Source organism: Patagioenas fasciata, chromosome 2 (assembly GCF_037038585.1).
Source record: "Patagioenas fasciata isolate bPatFas1 chromosome 2, bPatFas1.hap1, whole genome shotgun sequence".
Classification (NCBI taxonomy): Eukaryota; Metazoa; Chordata; class Aves; order Columbiformes; family Columbidae; genus Patagioenas; species Patagioenas fasciata.
In genome coordinates this window covers 158,887,130-158,912,755 of record NC_092521.1, presented here as the reverse complement: position 1 = coordinate 158,912,755, position 25,626 = coordinate 158,887,130, and the positions used below count along the sequence as shown (strand labels likewise).

Here is a 25,626-nt window from a genome sequence, read left to right as displayed (position 1 = left end):
CAAAGACCAAACAAAAACACTTACTTGACTTCTCAGGGGAATCTTCCTCCTGGGTTCAGCATTTTCCATGAACTTTTCTGCTTTGTATAATAGACCTTCTGCTGTATACGACTGTGGGCTGAGTCACACAGAATTATTTTCTTATGCAAGTGTTAATAAATGTGGATGCACTGCTTTTGGTAAAGCCAAGGAGTGACTACCAAGTTTGAAAAAGCAAGCCACTATTGCAAAAGTCTTACTATTTTAAAATTAATCTCTCCTTATTCCATCCTAACCTACGTTTAGCCTCTTCAGTGTGAGAAAATGATCATAGGGTTGAGAAAATAATAATAATAATTTTTTAAAAAAAGGAACAGAGGCAAAGCAAAGATACGATGTTGGGGTGCCAGCCACTGAATGGTGGGATGAAGGTGGCTAAGCAGGACCAGCCCAGGAAGGATGAAGGAGGGCAGAGAGACCTGGGGCTGCCGAGGTACCTGAGTTCCCTCACAGGGAACCCAGAGCCTTGTCGGAGCCAGAGCCCCACTGCACTCAAAATAAATCCACTGCCACCAGTGGAAGTTCCACCATGTGAAGGGGAATTTCTCCAGATGGTTCATAAGATGGGTGAAGAAGGCTCCTGCTTTGAGGTTTATGATGGATATTTAATATTCTATCAATAAATCTCCTATATTACCATTATAATGGTGAAAAGGTGTCAAAGGTTCATAATTCTACCGGCAAGAATTACATTAAACATAGTTAGAAAGAAATATAAACATGTAACTTGCCTTTTCTTTCATTAGCAGCTGAATAGAGGTAAAAGAGCTGCTCTAAACTGGAACTGCAACAGGAAAGTTGAGAACGAAAAGGACGAAGATAGTCTTCACAACAGGTTGTGGAAAAAGAATTCTCCTCTTCCCCTTCACCGTAATGTAAAAAAAAAAAATAAAACTGTTTCCACATATAAATTTTCCACAAAGTCAACATATTTCTGGAGCCAAAAGCAGCACACCTGTTCAGCTGTGCTAATCACACAGGAGAGTCTTTCATCGGGTAGCACAGAGTGCTTTCTGATATCAGATCCCATGGAAACAGTTTGCTTTTAAGCATTCAATCAATGCATCATGATACACTGATAAATTAAAACCTGCAAGCTCGTTTCCCTGATCACTACGTGCTGCTCAGGCAGTTTAAGGCTCTATGATCTTATCTGGGAAGATAAGAATTCCCCAGAGGTTGGCTGACCTGTGACGGATGGCTCCGGAGCCAAACACTGCTGTTGATTCCAGTGTCCATGAAAACAGGGACTCAGGAGGCTGTAATCAGATCCCTTGACAAGTTCTCATTTTCTCACATCAAACAGATCTCAATTTCATTGCGGATGGACTAGTTTTAAATTTCTTCTTTTTCAGTCTTAACCTTATTTTTTTAAATTCTGAGAATCTGAAGGCATCTGAAAAAGTAAAAAAAAAAAAAATCTGGTAAACACTGAAAGTTAGTAACCCCACCTTTAATTTTTTTCTTAGGTCACAGATGCATAGTATACCATGCAATATAAGGCTTGGACTTTCTCTTACTGTCCTTGAGTTTGCATATTGTTGCAGAAATCCAGTGTGGATTGAAACATCCAAAGAGGTCAAGTGTTGTGGTCGCCAAACTGCGCATCCCCTGGCAGCTCTTGTACATGGGCAAATTCATCCCCTAAGTCCGGTGACCGTGTGAGGCACTTGACAGGAGCAGCTCTCCCTGTAAAACAAGGGTTTACACACAGCTGTCCTGCACAGCCCTGAGAATGAATCTGGGGACAGAGGATGAGAGAAAGGTAACTGGTTTTGTCATGAAAGAAAGATGGTTGCTTTCCATAAAGGGCCACTTTTAAATAAAGGACAAGCCTGAGAACTTCTCTTTGTGTGGAACTGAGAAAATACTGAGAGTAAAATATTTTTCTTTACCCTGTGTATTAGTAGTGTCCAATCTCAGAGAACGATGTGGAAAGGATACAGTTGTCATTAGGATCAGCAAAATGAGCTCCCTCAGTCAAAGGAGCTTTTCCTTCAGTGGAACAGTGGGAGAATTTCAGTCACAGTCATTAAATAGCCTGGAGCGGGAACCAGAGTCACCTTTTTTTGGTTGGTTGGTTGGTTTTGGTTGTTTGTTTTAAGTACTCTCTTAGATAGGTCCCACTGGATTCATAGCCTCTTACAGATGCTGTATTTTTCCTTTAGATACTATGCTGAGAAAATAAAGTTGCTAATACTTGCCTTTTATTTAACAACCATGACAAGATTTCAGAAAGGCCAGTGCACGAAACCCATGTTTCTTGCTGGTAAGGGGTACTCAGGTACCATTTTAGGCAATTGGTTGGGAAAGGTTGTCACATTAAGAAACAAAATAAAAAAATGCTAAATCAGTATTCTTTATTCACATGAAAGTTGAGCTAGCACAGACAGTTTAGGTAAGTGCTTAATAATTAGCCCAAAAGGGAGGAAGCATGTGTCATTCTACATTGCAAAGAACCCAAAAGGAGGCTGGGCTGGCTCCATCCTATATGTCCTATGATGTAGCATATGGCTGTACAGGATTCATGTACCTCTCCAGCAAGAACTGCTAAAATGTACCTATTTAAAATGTAAGGCTTTACAGCAAAGCATCTGTTGCAGTAGCATATAAAAAATTATTAACCCAAGACAAGATTATAGGAATAGTAGGATGGGTAAGGAACTAATTGAACGGAAGAGGGAAATAGATTAGGCTGAAAAGGAATTACTAATCATGTTTTGGAAGGGGACCTTATTAAATATTTTCATTAATGACAGTACAAAAAATAAGCATGAACTAATGAAATTTGAACATATACTTGAAACTAGGACAAAGTTGACAGCAATATCAAACAAAGGACTAGAATTTTAATTGCAAAGAATTCAGTAATGTGAGGTCTGAAGTAATACAAGCGCCATGAAATGAATAAGTGTAAAGTCGTGTGTTTGAGAGCCAAGTTATTTTGCTGAAATCAAGGTGGTCATTTGGTTAAAAATAAAAAATGACACAGGAAAAGATTGGTAACAGCTTCTAGTTCCTGGAGTCATTAGCAGTAAGAAAATAATAGTAACAGAACTTCTACTGTGATACTGTTTGCAAAAAATGCCAGCAAATAGAACAGAAAGTGAATTTCTACAGTTAAAGTTTCCTCAGTACTAATGCATAGAATTTCTGCAGCTTTTCTAGAACTGCGGTGTGGAACTGTGCAGAGACAAATGACCCACTGTTATTAGAGAGAACTAAGGACACCTCTGTGGGAAATGACCTGAGCCAGTGAAAAAAATCCCAATGATTGCTGGGTAAATTAAAGCTAAAATTACTTGGAGTTTTGAAGCCTAGGGCTACACCTAAGGTCATGCTTAGCCAAGCAGCAACACAGCTACACAGGGCCTGGGACTAAGTCTCATCTGAAGCAGATCAGGCCAAGATTAGTGCCTATTTGCAATGGCTTAATGAAAACGAAGAACTGCTGGCTGCCTCTGGAAACTTTTGCAGCTGTTCCCCAAAGCTGCCCTTGGCCAGGTAATTGTCAAGGTGCAAGTACTAAGCCAGGCTTCTCTGTCTGGATTGGGCAGCCACCACAACAGGCACTGTGAGCACAGCCATGGACACTGCACAAAGGTGTGTCCTGGAGCAGGATATTACATGAAGGATTTTATCAAAATTAACCTCTCTGCTGTCCTGCAAGTCAGCAGATCTCAAAGCACTTGGCAGCAGCACAGGAGAGTTTAATTGCAGAGTTGCAGGTATCACGGGTGTAAGCAGCAGGTGCAAGGCGGACTTTTCCTTGGCAAGTCTGGAAGTTGGTGTGCTTGGATCCATACCTGAGGACATTTAATTGCCAAGGAAGGAGCCTGAGAACTTCTCTTAGTCTTTCTTTAGCTCCTGATTTGAAGCTGTGACAAATGGAAGACTGCTGGACTTTGTAGGGATTTGGTCTCCTTTGTGATGATGATGTTAATTTGCTCTGTTGTCTGGTTGGGAAACAAAGTTAAAAACCAGAAGATTATTGCAAATAGTTTAAAGCTATTGCCTTCTTCAGTAATATTTATACTGGACATATCTGCATGAAGGGGAGAGCTACAGCCACACCACTTACATGTACAACTGTCACTAGAAAATTAATTCTTCGAGCAATTGTACACGAGCAGTGACTGCCAATGCAAGTTGCTCAAAGGAGTACCTTCGAATAGTGCTATCATGTTAATATTTCAAGCAACTTTATCAATCGAAGTCAAGTTCAACTTCTTGAAAAAGCTGAACAGATCTTGAAGGGTCTGTCTGAAAACTGTGTGAAGTTCTCAGCCACACAGTGAGGATAGTGCAGCTGGGTGAATACCAAGACCAGCCCTTTCCCCAGTAGCATTTCAGCAGCACTTTGAATTAATAGGAGGAAACAAATCTGGTTTACTGTTTGCCAAAAGACAACTTCAGGAACATGCTATTTATTTACATCTTTGAAACAGACTGAAAATGTAAGGGTTTAACATTTTGGCAAGACTTAATTTGCAATGAGAACAACAAATAAAACCTAGAACTCCTTTGATATTTTTGTGAAATTTGCCTTAAAGACCCAAAGAGAAAGCTCTGTCAGACCTTGGTTCAAGGAATCGGAAGAACATCACTATTTGTGTTGCAGAAAGCCAATGTTTTTTAATCTCTAAGAGCAGTTATAGCAGAGCTGGACTAGAAATTGAACTGAAATCTGGACACCAGCTGCACTACTACTGCAAAATTATTTCAACACTCTTGAGAATGACTCAAGTACCACCCGACAGCAGGACAACGGGTTATCGTTAAATTTTCTGACCCTTCCCAGCAATATCACCTGCGAGTGCTTCAGAAGAAATCTGCATCTTTCTGATGTTGGCATTATGTCTGTAACAAGTATTCCATGAAAAATGAAAAAAGCAATATTATACACCAAGGAAAAACAAGGCGGTACATTTCGATTCTCTTCTCATCTAATATCAGCAAATACTGAAAGACTGAGAAGCAGAAAAAAGAAACTGTGATTTACATATTCATTAAGTAATTTGTATAATCAGAAGATTTAAAAGGTCATTACTGGAACACCTGCCTGTTAACAGATGTAGAAGAATGAAGGCCAAAGAACACAGTTTATAATTTATAAAGATGTTGATAAACAGTTGGCAGATCTACGGATACCTGCTGTGGCAGTGTTAGTCTTTTTGGCTCAGGCTACTGTTGTGGGTAAGGTAAATCTTCTGGAATTCATTAATCTGTACACATCCTGACCTTCCTGTTGAAAAGCCTGACAGTTATTAAGAATCTGATTGCTTTTAAATATGAACATTCCAGCTATATCAGCTTTTATCCAGTATGGAAGTTTTATGCACTAAGGTTAAGTATGAATTTGATGTAAAACAGGTGGAAAGTAGTTTGTTGCACTTGACAGAGCAGATACTAGAAAAAAATCTTAGTCTCTTACCACAAAGCTAGCACAGTAGATGCTTGTTTAGATAGATGGGGGCACAGCACTGTGCATGGATGTTAATTAAGAATGTCTGTCTTAATTTGGCTACATTTGTGAATTTTCATTTCAGTGCCACTCAGTTAACACTGGAGGCCTCAATAAGCCATTTTCATAGACACACAGCAACTCACCTCACTTAATTGTAGCTAACAAAGTGTAAGATACCCAGCTCTAAACTGGTCACCATGTGCTGCTTTTAGTCTGTGGCTGAATCATTTTCTGGGGACGCTAATTATATTTACTGCATCACAGACTGGTTGGGGTTGGAAGGGACCTCTGGAGATCATCCAGTCCAACCCACCTGCTAAAGCAGGATCACCAGAGCACATCACACAAGAAGGTGTCCAGGCGGGTTTGAATGTCTCCAGAGAAGGAGACTCCACAGCCTCTCTGGGCAGCCTGGTCCAGGGCTCTGGCACCTCAAAGTAAAGAAGTTTCTCCTCATATTCAGATGGAACCTCCTGTGCTTCAGTCTGTGCCTGCTGCTCCTCATCCTGTCATTGGACACCACTGAAAAGAATCTGGTTCCTTCTGAAACAGAGAAAAATAGAGCATTACAAGGTGTGCTAGTTTTGGCTGGGAGTTAATTGTCTTCATAGTAGCTGGCATGAGCTTGTGTTTGGATTTCTGACCAAAACAGCATTGATAATACACCAATGTTTTAGCTACTGCTGAGCAGAGCTTACACAGCATTGAGGCCTTCTCTGATTCTTGCCATCAGCAGGCAGGCTGGGGGTGCACGAGAGGTTGCGAGGGGACACAGCTGGGACAGCTGACCAGAGGGATATTCCACACCCCATGAGATGGCATGCTCAGTATATAAACTAGGAGGAAAGTCAGCCAGGGGGCTACTGCTTGGGGCCTGGATGGGCAGCTGTGGATTGGTAGTGAGCAACTGTTTTGATTTGCATCACTTGTCTTTCTTGGGTTTTATTTTCCTCTTTGCATGTGTTCTGTTTTGTTTTGTCTATTCCTTATGGTTTTTAAAATTATTCTTTTTAGTTATTAAACTGTTTTTATCTCAACCCACGAGTTTCTTACCCTTACAATTCTTCCTTCGTGCCACAGGGGGTGGTGGGAGCGAGCGAGCAGCAGTATGGTATTCTGTTGCTGGCTGGGGTTAAGCCACACCATGAGCTCAGACCCCTCATGTACAGGTATCTCAGTGAAGGCAAAAGAACATTCTACAGTCAGCATTCTAGCATTAGTCTTAGGAGAACAGCTGGTTGCATTAAGAAAATTAAATAAGTAGCTTACATGTCTGCATTATCTGCATAATCATTATTAATTTATAAAAATAGCTAAATATAAAACAATTTAACTTATGTATTAATCACATCTCTGTTTAATAGCTAGGGCTTTTCCCCTCCAGTACACTTGTCACCAAATCACACTAATATTCAAGCTGGGAGGAAGCTCAGGAGATAACCTGGTCAAATCCCCTGCTCAAGCAGGGCTGACTTCAAACTTATGACTTGACAGTCAGGGCCTCAGCAGTCAAGTTCTGCACATCTCCAAGGACAGATGTTCCACAGCCTTTCTGAGCAACTCGTTCCTGTTTCATTTCCAATTTCAATTCATTCTCATAATGAGAATATTTTTTTCTTATGTCAAACAAGAACTTCTCTTGCTCTAAATTGTTCACGTTGCTTCACATTCTCTTCATGTGCACCTCTGAGAAAAGTCTCTTAATCCTCATGCAGGACAGTGAGGACAGCAGTGAGATGGCCCTTCTGCACTTGCCTGTGCTGCTATGCAGAGCAAGCCCAATGCAAGCAGCAGAGCACGTGTCTGTGTTGAACATCACAAGATGTGTTGATCCTTAAGTCCAGCTTGTCAGGCTCCTGTTGAGTGGGACAACCTTGTCCCTTAGTGATTCAGCTGTTGCTCCCAAGTTGGTGACATCTGCCAAGAGCCTGAGGTTGCATCTCATCCCATTGCCCAAGCTTTTCATAAAAATGGTACACAGTATTGGCACCAGTATCTGCCCCGAGGAACATCACTAGTAACCAGCTCTCAGACTGTGTAGCATCATTATTGTCCAAGTGTGATGGTCCAGCCAGTTTCCCACTCACCTTCTAAGTCCACCCATCCAATCTTCCACTCTCCAGTTTGGCTGCAGATATTATACAAGCCTGTGGAAAAGTCTTCGCTAGACAGGCAAGTTGACATTCTCTGCTCTTTCCCACAAAACGGAGGGCAGTCAGGTTGGTGAATTCCTGAGGGCTGTGCTCCATCACCTTTTTGTCATTCACATGTTTCCAATTTATTCCTATAACCTCTGGGAACGTGCTCTATTGTTTTCCCAGGAACAGAGGTTAGATGTCACCGCAATCTCAAAGTTTTGTTAGTTTTATTTAAAAAAAAAAAAAAAAACCACACAACTGATTTTATATCCCTTCCAAATATGACATTTTTATACAGAATAACCTCTTTATAGCCGTTTGAAAAAAAAATTATACTCTTACATGGTTTTTATACACTTTTATACATTTTGCCTGCTTTACATGTACAGAATAGCAAAAAACAAACTTTAACTATTAATAAGTTTATAAGACAATCCTTTGTAAAAACCAATACATCTTCCTTTAATTTTCATGACAAAACCTTCTGCGTGGTCAAGGATTCAAAAATTCATCCAGAATTTTCAGAGATGATTCGTATAAGATTCTGAAATGGCACAAACCAATACACAACAGGATTAGATATGCTAAATGCTAAATCAGTCCTTGACTATTTGATTCTCACAGTACAGATATCGCAAAATATCTATGACCAGTTATTCCGTATTAGCTTAAGTATTAAATACGCCTTTACAAATTATTTGTGAAATAGCTGGGTTTTTTCTTTCACCTCTTCCATTTTTCTGCTTATCATCTCCAGCTACAGCGTAATCTACAGGAAACCAGTTTAAATTACTTTGTCAATTCAAACAGATTTTCTAATATTTCATCATCTATTTAAAGAACCCACTCATTTCCTTCACAGCATTTTTACTCTTTTTTCAAACAAATAGTCTAATCCTTTACCAATAATTCACACTAAGGCCATTTTTCATTCTTTTACTTTCTTCCTTTTTCTCTCATTCTTCACTCTTCATAATTTTTCTCCTCTCTTGTGGCAATTTTTTTTCCCAGCCTGAGCTTTCTATCTTACCCTTATTAGCAGCTGCCTCCTCCAGCTGCACGTACACCCACCCGAGTCCCTTTCTGACTCTTTGGTCTCCTGTTACTCCATAAACAACCTCAAATCAGCTCTGAAACTTCCATTTGGCAGGTCCATTATATTTTCTTGCATTCTCTGGCAGTCAGTCACGTAGCCTTTGGAGTCACATTCTGATGCAACAACTTCTAGCACTGCTCTAAAATACCCTCAAAAGACACAAATGGGGACTTAGGTCTTCTGACAAAACTTTATTTCACTGTTAACCACTGTGCACTTTACCCTTCACATTACTTTCGTAAAAGATTCTGTCACCTGTATTTCTCAAGCATTCTTTTTCTCCATATTTTTATTACTGTAGTCCTAGACTGATGCCTCAAATAAGCACGGTTAGTCAGTCGTTAATCATGATGAGTTTGAGCATTCATCACGAGACACCAAGACCTGAAATACCAGAGGCAGATCTGCACATTCACGGGAGCAGGTGGGATGTTTGGGCTCCCTGAACCCAGAGAACCACAGGGCTGTGACACTCTCCCCTTGCAGCGCCACATCCTTCAAGCCAGGATGGAATTCAACTGTCAAAATAAGCTGGTATTATATTGCACTATAAAATTGGTGTAATTAGTTAAGCACTGTGGTTTTAGACACAATGTTACTTTGCATAAATTTTATTTTGTTACAATTTAAGGTTAATAATGCAATCTATCTATAGGTGCACGCTGGATCATGCACCTGCAGCCCCTGGCCACGGAGCCATCACTCAGAATAACTCCTCAAACAGCCAAATGTCTGTCAGTGTTACTGGGTACCTTACTGGGGAACCTTCAGATAGGTGGCAGACAAACCATACACAAAGTTATATTACAAAACAATTCAAGAATCATTATTTACAGATGCAGTGAGAGTGCAAAAAAGAGTTTGGAAGAGCTAAATGATAACTGTAAAGAAATATTTTTCAGCACAGCCATTAGCTAAATTTGAATTCTAATACCAATGTATCAAAATGTTAATTAAATACAAAATATTAAGTAAAAGGTATTATTCTGTAGCATATTTGTTTTTACAGAATATGAAGTACTTTTCTCTATCCTCTACATCACTGCACTGACAGCTTTATTTGCATTGTTTTGCTAGGCATAAATATTTGCATTTTATAAACTAAACTAATGTGTGTGCCATTACTCTTGAGGAAATTCTCTCAATATACAATATGTTGTCCAGAATTTTTATGTGCACTGAACAGCATTTTTAAAATAATAGACCCACAGGGCCACCTTAAACTGCTAACTCAGCTGAAGAGGGAAGACTAAATCACAATGAAAAGTTTTGCTCCTGAATTAGTGCAACATTTCCTTGTTTAAGGGCAGCACTTTAATTACTGCACCAGACAGCATTTTTACTTTTTCCTTTCTTTGCTAATATGTAATAGATTACTTCTATGCCTAAATTTAAGATGCAGGCACAGAATGCCAAGCCTCTTGGGAAATTAAAGGATGTTACTATTTCCTGGTGTACCTGGGTATTAAATAAAATAATCCTTCAAGGAGTTATTATGAGATAAAGCACTCAGAAGCAAAAAGTAATAATACTATTAAGTATGAGTTAAAAACCCCCAATAATATATTTTAACGTACATCAGTGCAGCACTGTGCGTTATAAGATTGTGGTCAAAGTAACACGCAGAGCTGTAGCTCACAGCATAGCGTGACTCAGATGCTGGGGTTCGGTGGGCAGAGCAGGACAATAACAGTTTACAGACAACAGGGCCTGTTTCAGACTGTACTTAATCATGGTTTAGTTAGACATGAGCACACCAGTACCAGAGCACTACACAGGCCATGGCAGAAGACACCAGAGGCCCAGCCTGGTCCAACATTCTGTCTGAGAAAGTGCAAACACACTGTAAATTCATCAAGCAAAAGCTCATCATTGAAGAACTTCCTCTTGACCTGTTTTCAGCTTCAATTGTTTTCCCCTTCAGGAGAGAGAGGAAAAAAAACCCAGCATACCTGTACAAATATAAATCCTCCCACATTCTGCAAAGCTGTGTGATAACTTCTGAATTTTATCATCATATTGCACTTCTCATTCGTATTCAAAATACTTCCCATCATCAGGGTCATATTCTTAATATTGTGGTTTACCTGCAGCTATGTCTTGGGTTTGTGTTATACAAAGGTAGTCACTCGTATATCACAAAATTAAACCACTGTAGCATCCTATGCTCTTCATCTGCCCCAACTTCTAGGTCAATTTGTCCCTGTTCATTGGGCCAAGATGATCATATAGATTCATAAAACAATTATCTGTGTTCTCACTGAAATTTATAGTCAGTAATGCACTCAAGTGGCAGCAATTATTCATTTTAATGGGGCTATTTATTTAATCATGTTAAAATTTGCTTTAATTTCTTAGCCTTTTCTACTGTCTTGATTAAAAGTGCCTAACTGAATCATGATAATCTGCTGATCACTTTTTTTTTCCAGTTCTCTATTATTATTATTTAAAAAAAATATTCCAGTAGAAATTGGCAACCTCACATTCAATTATTTAATATATATAAAAAAAAAAGAGTTTTGTGTATTTGTTTGATTTTGTTTCTAAACTAGGTCCCAACCAAAATCAACTTGTTGACAACCAAGCAACTAATTAAAGCAATCCACCTAGGAAGCAGGGTCAGCCAGTGTTTCTGAAGTCCAATTATGTAGTTACTTAATAAAAAATAATTTCTTTTTAGTTCTTTATCAATTTTATGTTACATGAGAACATTGTCCTCTGTGGAAACTACTCAAAGTCTAAACAGCAAAATTTCTGTTTTCTATTTACTTATGTCAGACAGAAAATAGAAGTGAAGCATGCACTGTTCCCCCCCGCCTTTTTTTTAATAAATCTCAGTTTTGATGGTACATAACTGAGGTGGTTCATATTAACATAAAACTTTCTGATCTAGTTCTTAAGATGGTTTATCTCTTTAAAATGAGTTAAATAAAACACTTTTGGCTCTGATTTAATAGCATATTATATGAACGAACACATATTTTGTCAGCAACAATGCAGCTACTCTGTTGTATTGTCTTGAATATCGGGGTTTCCTCTTCTCCCCGGCCTGGACAAATCCCATTTATCTTCTGCACTTGTGGACAAATTCCAAATGGATATTTACTGTACAGCCTTCTGAAAGTTCTACCACTGCCAGAACACTCGATGTAGCTGTTGGGCTACCTCATACACCTCAAGTGCAAACTCTAAGGTTAAAGTATCATGGGAAAAGGATACAGCCCATGTGGCTTCCTTGATAAACCATCTTATTTTTTATTCAGTAGCATCTTGTAACTGTAGTACTGGCTTTAAATACATGGCACCAACGCCAGAGAACACCATCCCTGAGGTGGGTGACCCACCAGAAGAGTGTGCTGGGGAACTGTGCTTAGGTTGGGAGGGCCATGCAAGAAACTGTTGAGTACAATGAAATTTGGGGTTGGTTTTGTTTGTGTGTTTTGATTTTTTTAAATTTATTTGTAATTTAAAGTCTGTCTACTCTACATCTATTGGTTGACTGGACAGTAAGGATCATCATTTTGAAGAACTAAAGGTTGCAACAGCCTCTGCATGTTCAGGCCACTGAGATCCATTATGAACTTTCTCAGTATTTTTGTATGAACATCCAAACCCATAGCCTGTTTTCTTTGTATTTTATGTTTGTGCTTTTTAATGTCTACTTTGCTTGTTTTCTAATTCCACAGGCAGTTCAATAACTAGGCACAAAACAAATATTAACAATTTTTTAGACTTGGGCAAGTTTGAGACACTTGAGGCTAAGGCATTCATCATGACTGTCTATTTTAGGCAGGTCTGAAATAAATGCTTGCATATACAAGGTAGCAAGTAACTTTCAAGAAACCTATACCAAAAAAACCCTAAAAGTCAAGCAGATATGACTCTGAAATCCCAAAAAAGAGTAAAATAAAATCACCTGTGGAAAGGTCTTAAAAACATTGTTAGAGAAATAGTAAACTTGCTTTGTTCTACACCTGCTGCTAACAGAATTGAATTTCAGAACTGAATCCTGCAGTATACAGGATCAAGGCATAACACCTTCAGATTAAATGCAAAACAACTCAAAGTATGTAAAGATTGCAATTGCAGCAAACATACGGGCAGGAAATTTAATATTGTGCTGGGCTCAATAGCTCACCATTTTTTACCTGCTATTTTAAAATTGCAATCACTCCAAATGCCCTGACTGTATTAAGTACAAACCACAGGCAGTTCTTGCAGAGAGGGTACAGGAGAGGTGAGTGTTCATTCCCTCCACGCATTTACCTTGCAGTGCTGCTGGATTCCTCCCCGGCAGCATCCATGCACCTTAGCAGTTTCCTTCGAATGGCAGGTGCAATATCCTTTGGAATCCAAGTTTTGTGCTTACCTAGTTGAAATAAGCTTATGTTGAAAAGTTGGACAAAAATAATGATTTGTCACAAAAACCTCTGCAAATTTTCAGAAATATTTTTAAAAATAAAATACTGCTTAATGCAAGATTAGATAGTAAATTAGATTTTCACTGTTACATTAATTAATGTGTATTTCAGCAACACAGAAGATATAGACCCTATGATTTAGCAGACAATTGTATTTTTAAACTCACTACACAAAGATGGAAAGTCTAAAGCTTAATGATGTCATTTACCAGTGATATAACCTTAAAAAACTGTAGAAAAATGGTACCTTAACAGCATGAGGAAAAGTGCCTGTGGAGTTGTATAAGAATTCAGCTTTCAAAATGTAGCACATTAAAAAAAGAAAGGAGAAAAAAATAGGACACAAATGGTTTGACTGACCTTTAATTATAATCACAATGCAGACAGAAGCTGTTAAACTAAAAATCCCTTCAATTTCTTCAGAGAGAATGCATTCCATTAATTCATTTAAAAATGACCTAAGGGAAGAATAAAGCAAAAACACTTTATAAATCATGTTTATTGCAAAATGGAACTAAACACAAGTTTGTGATTATGCTACCCTGCCGCCATAGCTTCAAAGACACCATGCAGGATAAAGCGTTGGTTACTGGGTAATCCAAGATGTCATGCGGCTTCTAGAACTGAGAATATGTGAGTTAGCAGAATGGTGAATTGCTTGGAAAGAAAACTAGAAAGTTCGTACACAGAATAAGTAGATGACAGTTTCTAACGTATTGAATGATTTACCACTGGTCTCTGATTATGGCCTATTGATACATATTAATAAAAGAAATCAGCCTTAAGTAGTCTCAGTCCTGAGGCATTAGAGGTAAATGGAACCAGAGGTAAATTATCTCTTCAATTAGATTTTCTTCACACCGAAAAAATAAATACTAGATGACAGATACATGTTTACCAAAGTATTCATAAAACAATCTGGTCTAAACTAGCAGTTTCTCCATCAGGAACAGACAAGATTCTTATTGACCACTACAAGAAAAAGTCTCAGAGGAATTAATTGAATTTCTCTATCTCTTTTCAAAAGAGGTGTGTAAAGAAAGCAAGATCTGGATTAGGAAACTATTGTTGGACTCTCTAGAGTCCTTTGTTTTGCAAATTCAACTAGAATTACAGGATTGAGAAGAAAAAAAAAATCTCATGACAGCAGAGACAAAGATATTCAATGCCTGTCAGATGGGACACTTAAGTGTTAGTTGTGGTAAATCATGGAGAATAATAGCACTTGTAAGGAATATACACTAGCCCCTTGATCATTCAAGATAACTCTCTTAGGACTATTTTGAATTTTGTCATTTTTATACAACTATAGTACATTTATCACCTCATTACAGAGGGTCAATTAAAGAATTAATGCTATTTTTGGTAAATATTTGCTCTCATCCAAATACCTCTATATTGAGAGAACTACTATTTATAACTACCTTAGGAAAGAAACAAGCCAAGATGTATGATTAAAGAACTCATTTAGATGAACAGTCTTGTAAACAAGAAGCACTCTTAGAAGCAGTCTAAAAAAAGGAACCAGTCCCTCCACCCATCAATACCTACACACAACATACCAAGATAAAGGGATTATGAAGTAGCTAGTTCCTCAAACTTTATTTGAATTTTGAAATTAAACATTTATTGACAACATATAAACTATTCTACATGAGCAACAATCTTAGACAAACTAATGTAGAAACATTTACCTGACAACATTAACTGACTTCATAATTATGGTCATTAAACTGCTTGAAAGAGGAGGAAGGTCTGAAATAGTCCTTGGTATAGTTAAGTCTGTTTCACAGGAAGCCTAAAAAAAAGAAAAAAGTCAAAAGCTGTTGTATATCAAGAAATATATGTAAAACTCCGAAGCAAATCAATAATTACACTAACCAAGACCTATCCTTATATAATTAGAAGAAACATTCACATGTGTTCTTCGAACAGCCTTAATCTGATTATATTGTGTCCAAATAAACAAAATAAATATAAATTAGAAAGACTAAAACAAATAAACAGTATTTGTACCAAGGGAAATATTCTCCAGAGTTGCTCTGAATAGAAATTTCTTTTAACTACATTGTTGATCATTATTTATAGAGGCATAGCCTGCTAAGCACAAATGAGTATCTTTTATGTCTCCCATTTTAAGTGTCCATACACGATTTCTAAACACAACTTCGGTGACAGTGATTTCCTGATTCCCTGTGTCAGTTCTTTTTAGTATCAAGTTCCGAATAGCATGGCAAGTATTTAGTTAGAACTGAATTTTGATTTATTAATACAATAATCTGAGGGCAGGGAAAACTCCAGCTCAGACGACTTAGTGCAATAATCTAAAAATAATCTAATCTACAAGTATGACTCTGCAATGTCGTTCAAGATGACAAACCTTTACCCTGCAGCATCTGTGAACAGCATGCTCTCAACCCACAGCCCCTCAGCTGGGATGTTAATATTTGCAGGTATTATTTCAGTTCCTTCTGTAACATCGAATCTTAGCAGCAGCTCTGTTGTACTCGGTACGTTCTGACAAATCCAGCAACCACAGCAGCCTCTGCTAAAGAACTTCTCCTCTTCCTTGTTAGTTCATGAATCTTCTAATCTTACTTGCCATACTTGCTCCTAACACTCCCAGCATGAGGAACATGCATTGGGAATGTTACCCTTCTCCTTCAAGGACAGTAATGGTTCCTTGGACTTTTAGCACATACGATAATCTCTGTCTGTATATTTTTTTTGGTATTAAAGCTTCTGTCTTTACTTTCCAAAGAAACTCAGATCAGATATTTGGAAATCAAACAACAACAAAAAGATGTGGAATGAGAAATGGATCTGTATTCAAGCAGAGGATGCACAAGTGCTATGTGTCAAGCAAGACATCACCCTGCCATGGTACAGGATTACAGAACCTCAATTCTAAGAACAGGGCAGTGGAATGTGTTTAAGACATCAGTGGTTCATTTCTTAAGTTCCCTAATGCTGGGCGAGACAAAGCAAGGTAGGTTTAGAACAACCTCCCTTCCTCCTCCTTTCCCTGAGCTTTTAGTGCCTAGCACACCTTATGGTATGGAATGTGCCTTTGGTCAGTTTGGGTCACCTGCCTTGGCCCTGTCCCCCTCAGCCTGCTCGCTGGTTTGTGGGGCAGGGGGTGAAGAAAGCAAGCCCTCACACTCCACAAACCCTGATCAGCAACAGCCAAAACCAACCCATGTGCCCTCAGCACTGTTGTAGCCACAAATGCAAACCACAGCACTGCTGTGGACCGCCGGGAAGAAATTTAACTCCTTCCCAGCCAGATCGAGTACAAATACAGAAAGAACTTCTCAAAAACCATGTCGTTCATCTCCAATACTGCCTGATTTCTAAATTCTTCTATCTGAGCCAGATAGCGAACTACGTATCAGGATAACTCTGTTCTTACATGGCTGTATTTGTAAACATGAGAGATGCACTGCAACATGAAATTATGGCAAATAAGATTTCCTGTTTGCTCCATGCCAACACAAACAAAATCTTGACCTGCAGTACAAAGATCACACTTTCTGAACATACATAGCTCTATCATTCCAACGTAACGTTTAGAAAGCAGTAATTATAATAAAAAGAAAAAAGTCAGCATTAACTGTACCTTCTGTAGTACATAACTTATCTCTGCTACTATTGCAGCCAGGAGGGTGGAGAATACACCTTGGTGAACTGCTGGGCAAGTTGAATGCCAGCACTGGACTGCATGTACGAATTCTCCAAGAGGCATCTGAAGAGAGTGAATCAACTAAAATCAAAGGAAAACAGATCATTTATTGAAATACTTCCGCAAGGTTCTCTGTCCAGGAGTGCAGATCACACCTAAAGCTATTGAGCTATTCTAGCCACCTGGGATCAGAGGGAGAGTCAGCAACATGTTTGGGAAGTCCACTCAAATTTGAGAGAAACAAACAAAACAATGGTTGTAACAAAAAAGAACGGAACGTGTTCTGGAAGTTCTGAAAAGCAGGCCATCAGATTTTCCAGAGTGATCCCCCCCATCTCACTACTATCTAATCTCTACTATAAAATACAAGAAGCTGACTCTTCTGTGCAGATAGGAGGTTTTGAAGAACTTTAGGACATCATACATATTTTGAAGCTGATATAATTCAGGCTGAAATAAATAAATTTCTCCTCCTTCGCAAGAACATACTATATATGGAGCAAATTCTTTGCTCTGGATTGAGAGAGTTCATTTAACTGCAGATAAGAATAATAACCTATGAGTACTATGGTAGTTCAGGATCATGTGTAACAGAATGCATAGTACTCCAATTTACTAGTTTTTCTGTCATGATGAGACCAAAAGGGTAGAATGGATTAAAAAAAAACCAAAACACAAACACCCACACATTGGTAACAAGGAAACTTAGAAAATTTATCTGGAAATTTAATTAGATGCCGACTCGAACAACAGCTTCAAAGTGTCTAAGTATAACAAGATTGCGTAAAATCTATGGATTCATCTATACTTTAGGAAGTGATTTCAAGTGTAATATGATACCTGAAGCCCTTCTTTCTGCTTTTTCTTGAGACTACGTGCCACACATTGTAAAACTTTCTGGAAGGTGGTCTGTACAGCTTGGAAAAGATTTGCCACTTCATCTGTCTCAGTATTCTGAGTTAAAGAAGCTTCAATAATTTCTTTGAGAGCATACAGTAACACTGGAGCACAAAAGCCACCTCTCTCTAGAGAAAGAGATAAATACCACAATATAAAAATTGTAATGAGATATTCTTCAGGTACAAGCTTAGAATGCAACTCAGTTATAGAACATAAATAGATATAGTTTACAAGTGTAGACGATATATTGAGTTTCTGAGCATCCTTAGCTGAAATTTTCAAACAGTTGCCTCCTAAGGCATACTGATATATATATATGTATATATACACATACATAAACACTGAATTATATAGTAATAACTGGAATCTAAGAACAACAACGAAACATTAGTTATCAACAGTGACATGGTTCTGGGTTGGCTGTTTATTTTCAGTTTTCTGAAAAGCTGCTGTGACTTTTGACCATATTATTGATACTAGATAGCATAAGTAGTAAACACCATTTTTTGAGAAACAAACTCCAAAATGTTAAAAGCAACAGTTCTGCTAATATAAGAAAAGCCAGCTATGTATATATGGAGATGTTGATGTTAGTACAAAACATTGTACCTGTTTGTATAACTGAAAGAGCCATATCTAAAAGGTATGCTTGAAATGTGAGATTTCCAAGGCCAACCATTATGACATCTTTACATACTGTCAGGTAGGACTAGAAAAGAGATGGAAAAGTATAAGAAACAATGTTTATACAAAGTAACCGTTGAGTGAAACTTTAAAATAATAAACCCACAAAATTTTAGCCAAATTGCCTTGAAAGCTGGTGCATCTATTTGGAGTCACTCAGTTCACAAGCTTTGAAAAGCAGGAGTTTCAAACACTTCTCCAAATGCTTCCAGTTGTCATTTCCTCCAATAAACCATTTCTCAAAAGGCAGTAAATCCTCTCTCTTTTTCACTCAGGCTCAGATCAGACACACTAACAGTTACTGAGGCAGAATATGACATCTCTACCTATCTGAATAGCAAAATTAAAAACAGCATACAAAAAGAGCTTTTCCTAGAGACACACGTTACATACTGAACAGATTATAATACTAATGTATAGACAGAGTAGAGAATTTTTAACTAATCTATGTACGCATGAACTGGTTTTTTCAAGAACACTGACTGTGACCAAAGTTAGTCCAGATCTTTCCCTTAACCAAAATCTGAAAGGGGGCTACCAGCTCCACTCAACAAACCAGCGGCCTGAAGAGAACGGTCCCCCCAGTGAATCCCTGCCCATAACGACACGTGCAAAACTGAGTAACAGAGCAAGCAGAGAAGTGTAAAATGGGAAAGAATGGGATACGTCACAGGGAAAGTGATAGAGAAATGTAAGTGGAAAAAGACAGACACCCCAGGCCCCTTGTATTTATAACAGTATTACAGAAACAACTGTAATTGTATATTAGATGGATATTTAGAGACAAACTAGGTCTCTTTTTAATGCCAGCATTGTTACCAAATATACACTCCAAACAACTAAAAAGCACGATCAAGACCTCATTCCACTAAAAAAAGAGTATACAAGGTGAGCAGCAAGTAGGAGCTGCTTAACAAGCATGTGGCTTATCACAGGTGATGCAAGATGTCTGGATTCTCGACTTCCAAGACAAGTCACATTAGTCTTCATACCTCTATTTCTTCACTGGAAATAATGACGCAAATGGACTTTGAGATCTAGTAGTAAAAAATCATTGCGTGTCATTTTTGGTTAGCTAAGCAGTAAGGCAGTTGTCACCAGTAAACCCATCTGACAATCTCAGTGCTTATCAATAAAGTTGCATTTTGATTTTGTATTCGAACCTAGGAAATTGATCGTAAACATTCTGGTTATGCTGGTAAAGATTCCCTGTTCTGTGTCTTGTCTTTCTACAAAGTAGAGTTCTGTGCCTCCAAACTTTTGAAAAATAGCTGCAAAAGAGTTATGATATGCATACCAAGTTTCTTCATTGAAAGACAATAGCAAATAAAACACATCAGAAACCTGTACCATGAATAACTACAACACCTATTTGAGTTTTCTATCTCTTTAAAACTTTCAAAAAGCCATTTCGCTGCATCAGTGGAATTTAGTACAAGACTGACCTCCTCATTATTAAATTCCCAAGTAACTCTCATCCTACCTCTCTGCTGGCTTCCAAAGATACCTTCTATGAGACTCAGCACTACAATGAAGCATCCTGAATTCCTCAGGGTGTAATTTTACCTATTTCTTTTGGGAAAGCAGGAAGGAAAAAAAGAACGGAAGGAAGCAAGCGAGCAAATATGATTAGATCTAAATCCTCTCTCATAATTACACCACCCTTCTGGTCCTCTAACTCATCTTCTGTTGTGCTATTCAACAGAACACACGCAGCTCCAGTGATTCTATGTCACTTCCAGGACCATCCCTGCTACAGAAGAACAGGCTATTACATGCTGGCACACCACGTATTTATACCCTTGTTTCCAGCAACAAATTTTCTTCTCCTTTTCAGAACCAAGACCCAGTGACAATCTTAGCTTTATGTTAATACATTTTTCATAAAGGAGCATGGACATTATTTAACACAGGGGATGAGAGACAGCACAAGAATTACTTGTTAGACACCTAAAATTTGAGACAATCAGGTTACATCAACTGCTGTGGTAGAAATCTCGAGTGGGCATTTTCACAATTGTGAAACATAAAACATGTTCCACCTTCACTTCAACAGATATGATGAGGATATATATTATGCACTGGTAGGTGAAAAAACTCTAGATAAGAACAAGGTATTGTTGACACCAACTACTTGAATTAATTGCTAGGGTGTGCACTTTTATATATTTTTATATTTTATAAGATATAGAAGTTATAACTAAAATCAATTTTTTTTTTTTTTTTTTACAGTGTGTTATTTTAAGTAATCAAAAAAAAAATCAAAATCACAAAACTGTAGCCTCAGAACAATCAGAATTGTATTTTGCTTGCTGGGCTCCAAAAACTCCAGTTCACTATGTTTGTCAGTATGTAATTGCTACATACTGAGCTTTTCAGATTGGTAGCAGTTTGATTTAAAAAAGAGACATCTAACCTGGGTAATTAATTCAGCAACATTACTGCGTTTTGAAATGTCATCCTCTTGATCACTTGCTAATATAAAAGGCACAACTTGATTTTCTATCCAAGCACCCGTCTCCTTCAGATGTGAGAGGTAATCTTTTCCTTCTTCAGAAAACTGGAAAGAAAAAAAGAAGTTTAACAATTGTCTTGTCACTTCTTTTGGAATTTTCTTATAATATCAGCTGTAAATCCAGCTTATATCTAAAAGGTATAACCATACCTTGTTTTGAAGATGAATACTCAACCTGCAAAAGAGGCTGAAGGCTCTTAGGCCAGTTGCTTGACTGCAGCTACCAGAACCTCCATCATTTCCTTTCAGAATTGAGCCAAGAACTGCCTGAAAAAACGATTTTACATATATATTTTCCAGAAAATCCTTTCAAATGTTTCTTTTCTCAACAGCTTTAAACAAAAGATAAAAAAAAAAAAAAAAGGACAAAAAAACAACCCCAAACAACCAAACAGGCAGTTAGTTTAATTTTGCAATGCTGTATCTGATTTTCAGGCTATTCCTCACAGGTACATTCCAAAAATCAGGTCCCTTAAAAATGCACTACACAAGATCACAAAAACTTTGACACACCTAAAAATGACAAGCTGGTCAAAACCTGCTATTTATAAACAATTCTGAACTAACACGCTTCTCGTTTAGATTAGCTGTTTGAAGTATAAATCAAAAGGAAAACCTTTTTGTAGAGTGGAAGAAGGGATCGTGAAACTTATTTATTCTTGTAGGCAATATATGATGTTAAGCAGACTTTTACATGCGCTGTCCATGGTAAGGAGAATACTACCTTTGAAGTCCTGAGAATTTTCAAAAGATTCTCCAGCATCTTTTTAGGAGCAGAGAGTAGGCAGTCACGATTAACAGGATGAGTCAATAAATACTCAATGTAATCAACTGCTAATTCTGGCTTTGATTCATGTGTTACGTGGATACATACTCGTCGTTCAGACTTTTTAATACTCTAAATGAGAAGAAAGCACAAAACCAGGACAATATTGTTAGTATCTCACTTTACATCTAATTCCAAAGCAGAATAATAGGGCATTAAAGAGGCTTCTTTTATTAAGGGAAAAAAAAAGCACGATGCCTTTATTTAATCTAGCAATTCCTTAATTCTTTGACAGATGCATATGCGTACCTTTCTTGAGGTTAATGTGTCAGACAACCAATCGCAGGCTAATTCCATAATATGTCCCACTTGACCCCAGCGACACAAGCAGTCTATCAGGGTAGAGTATTTGCTTTGGTCAGCTCCATTGTCAGTGTTTCTGAGTCTGGAGATCACACTACAGCTTAAAAGAAAAACAAACAAACAAGAAATGCATTAGTTTCATATCCAGCCCAGAAATAATTCAAAGAAAATCAACCAGTATAATATAAAAAAGGTTCACTAGTGGCTCAAAGGCATATTTGCACTTCACAGATATTACTAATTTATCAAATTTGTTTAGTAGGGTAATTAACCAAATGGGCATTTAATATGTCAAGTTGTGAAAAATTAACAGTCAACAAGAGATATGTTGTCATTCATATTTTGGATTTAAAAGTAGTACCTGAATGTAGGAATAGCAGCAGGGGGCATAAAGGATGCCAGAATAACCAATGGAGTCACGCAACGCTCATCCTGGGATGAAAAAAGTACAATATATGATGTACGTGTACAGATGCATGCAAAGCTATTCAAGAAGAATACTGAAAAAATATGATTAAATTACACCAAATTAAAGATTTCCTCTTTTTTTTTTTTTTTTTTTTTTCCACTAGAAATGCAAGTAGTTCATGACAATGTGCGGCTTGCAATGTGAAACTTCTGATTCCTGTTCTCAGAGGTCAGTTATCGATTATCGATTAGAACAACTACCATGAATAATTATGGCTCTATTTGTTTAATAACCATTGCAAAAGAAATAACGGCTTTAGCTTAGATTCTTTCTAGCAGAGGCCAATATTTAATTGCACAATCACGATACCACATAACTCCTCTCAAGTAACTAGTACCTTAAATGAATATTCATTCACATCAGAAATCTATAAAAAAGTCCGTAAAGGAAAGGGTGTTTCTGTAACAATGGTAATGTAAAATGCACCGCCAGTCGTTACCAGACATCATAATACAAGGACTAGACCAGGACTGGATAAATGTAGGAGTAGCAGTGACATTTATACGTCCTACAATTACATTTGGCCCTTTGAAGGCAACCACGAGGCTGATGTGGCCCCGGGTGATAAGGAGTTTGACACCCCTGGTCTAGACCATGACACGGTCTCACTCAGATTATCCAGAAACCAATTTATGTGAAAGAGTCTTCAAAAATAGTATATCTGTATGTCCAGGCTTCATGAATACAATAAAATGAAATTACTACCTACTTAGACATTTGAAGAGCTAAAACCTTTAAAGATGATTTTTTAAAAGAACATTTAAAAATGTATTTGTAGATTTTCAGGAAAGAGACATACTGCTTCAATCTGTAGTGTTCTAGAAACTAAGCCTCTGATGACAGGTCTTTTTAAATCCAAGCTGCTTACTCACTGTAAGAATATCAAAGTCAAAGAGGTTGCTTGCTAAAGCTGGATATTTTGTCTGCTCACCAGAACCTTTCAGCAGAGATGGTACATCCTCTACCAAAAAAAAAGATTTGTAATGTCTTTGACAATTTCCAAATGCTTTCAGGGTGGAGAGAGCATTTGGTATATCTGTGCTGCAGAATATTAGGCAGCAATGAATTGTTTTCCACTCCCTGATTATCTAAAGCAAACTTAATGTTGTTAAGTATACCAGTCAGCATAACTTGATATAATTCAGCATGAAAACCATAAAAAAGGTATGCAATAGATAATCCCTCTAAATCAACTACAAGGTGCAGCAGATGCTATTAGCCACTATCAAAAGACAGCATCCCAAAGAATAAAACCAGAATGATTAAACAGATCAAGGAGACTGAAAATATGAAAATTACTAATTTTAATTAATTGCTTATATCAAACCTAAACAATAAATAAGTGCATCATAAGAGAGTAGAAACAAATTAGCAGAAACCAAATACAAGAAACTGAAAAAGGAGCCTCGGCTGCTTCAGTTCCCTGTTCCAGCAGCTGGATCATAAGAGGTGGTGATGGAAGGTTTGAGGCAGGGAGCAGGTAGAAAAACATGTGGACTCTCATCTACACTGAGTATTTATTCTGCAGTGACATTTTCAGTCATGGATTCTGAAAAGTTCCAAAAACATTCAAAAGAATGGAATCCTATAAAAACATTATAAGGAGAACAATTTATGGCATAAGTATTTCTGTGCTATTTAGATAACAGTTCATCAGTCAGGTATTGCAATTGGAGAACAGCTTCTACCCATTTGTGGAATTCCAAGAAACTTGCTATTGTTTATGGTTTATAGCAACAATGAAAAAGACTTGATGGCATGAAAATAGATAAAAAACTTAACACATGAAAAAATATGAAGATAATACTAAGTGCTTACAGGAAAATCTCAACTTTCTTTACCTTAAATACTTTAAAATATCCTGGAAGTACAGAAGCAAATTTTCTGATTGTATAATCTTTGGCATCTTCATTTCGATCTAGTGCTTTGTGAATACTTCTCCAGAGAATTACAATAATCTCCAATAAACTTGCCATGCTGGCCACATCATCTATTGACAACACATTGTTCAACACCTGAAATACAGACACTTAGATGATATTACCTATTACATTCTCAAATATAAATTTAGATTAAAATAAGGTTTCAAAAAACCTGAAAATCCTTCTTTTAATTTCACAAAAGCATTGTGTTTGTTATAGAACATGAACTCCACAATTCATTCTTACTTATGTATATATTTAGATAGATAGTCATCTTGCAACATTAATTTTTTGAATAATTTCATTGCATAATGAAGTCAATTTATAATTAGTGCATAGGAAAGTATTAATTTAAAATGTTTCGTTTTTCTTCTATCTTATTGTAGCTACTTCACCAAATTTCTGCTACTGAAGGGCATGAAAACACCATAACTGCAGTTCTCACCTTCTAATTCCCCAGATGCCCACGTGCTTTCCTTTAGATTTCCGTCAGATCATTAACTGCCTATGTCTCAAATCAAGTTCTGGTAACTTTTTTCTATGATGCTTATCATAAAGTAAACTTGCTTACACTTGTATTCTCCTTTTCACTTTCTTCTTCCTCTTCTTCTTCATCATCACTATTATGAAGACTCTCTTTCATTGCTTTCTGGATGCAGGCATTCAAGCAGCGCCGAATAGTAAGCATCAATTTAGCTACATTTAAATATAGTAAGAATAAAGTAGACTTTACTATTTGTTAAGAGCGCTGGTAGTCAATGCTTCTAAGTGTAAAGCTGGAAAGCCAGTCTGAAAAGCAGGCAACAGAACCAGAAATAATAAGGAAAAAAGATTTTTTGAAAAAGATTAAATCTCCTGGTAAAAGGAAATGGAGAAAATGTGAAAGTGTTTTATATCCTCAAGTATGAAGAAGAAATGGCAACATTATCACCAGGTTCTATAATTTTATTGTTAAATGGTCTACTCAAAAGCAAACAACCACCATCACCACATCAAATCAGGGTCAGAGGAAGCTCCCCCAGCTCCTACATCCAACATAGCTACTAATTTAATGACCTGTGTACACCCCCTCCAAGGTCAATTACAATCATTTATAAATGATGTAGCAGCCTTAACCATTGTACTCCTTAATGAGAAGCTCATCTCTACATCAAAGTGTAAGGG

At 37.5% G+C, this 25,626-nt stretch overlaps 1 protein-coding gene across 5 annotated transcripts in view; it reads right to left on the bottom strand.

Annotated features, from left to right (window-relative positions):
• Window positions 1-2,379: 2,379 nt before the first annotated feature.
• The window catches only part of NCAPG2 (non-SMC condensin II complex subunit G2), a 50,116-nt gene continuing 26,869 nt past the window's right edge, over window positions 2,380-25,626 (bottom strand). Inside the window, exons 15-30 of one of the 5 annotated variants that reach the window (XR_011737788.1) lie at window positions 25,034-25,158; window positions 24,382-24,555; window positions 22,433-22,503; window positions 22,018-22,171; window positions 21,667-21,840; window positions 21,093-21,209; window positions 20,844-20,987; window positions 18,353-18,452; window positions 17,684-17,868; window positions 16,781-16,924; window positions 14,856-14,959; window positions 13,522-13,619; window positions 13,007-13,109; window positions 6,560-8,188; window positions 4,850-6,049; window positions 2,380-3,995 (exon numbers count right to left, since the gene is read on the bottom strand). Coding sequence is in view for 1 of the 5 variants with exons in the window: in XM_065832012.2 (XP_065688084.1) it covers window positions 8,137-8,188; window positions 13,007-13,109; window positions 13,522-13,619; window positions 14,856-14,959; window positions 16,781-16,924; window positions 17,684-17,868; window positions 18,353-18,452; window positions 20,844-20,987; window positions 21,093-21,209; window positions 21,667-21,840; window positions 22,018-22,171; window positions 22,433-22,503; window positions 24,382-24,555; window positions 25,034-25,158 (1,745 nt within the window). In the remaining 4 variants the exon portion in view is untranslated. Of the gene's footprint in view, window positions 8,189-13,006; window positions 13,110-13,521; window positions 13,620-14,855; window positions 14,960-16,780; window positions 16,925-17,683; window positions 17,869-18,352; window positions 18,453-20,843; window positions 20,988-21,092; window positions 21,210-21,666; window positions 21,841-22,017; window positions 22,172-22,432; window positions 22,504-24,381; window positions 24,556-25,033; window positions 25,159-25,626 lie in introns of all 5 variants that reach the window. The other 4 variants (XR_011737789.1, XR_010650946.2, XR_011737790.1 and 1 more) reach the window with 4 other exon arrangements.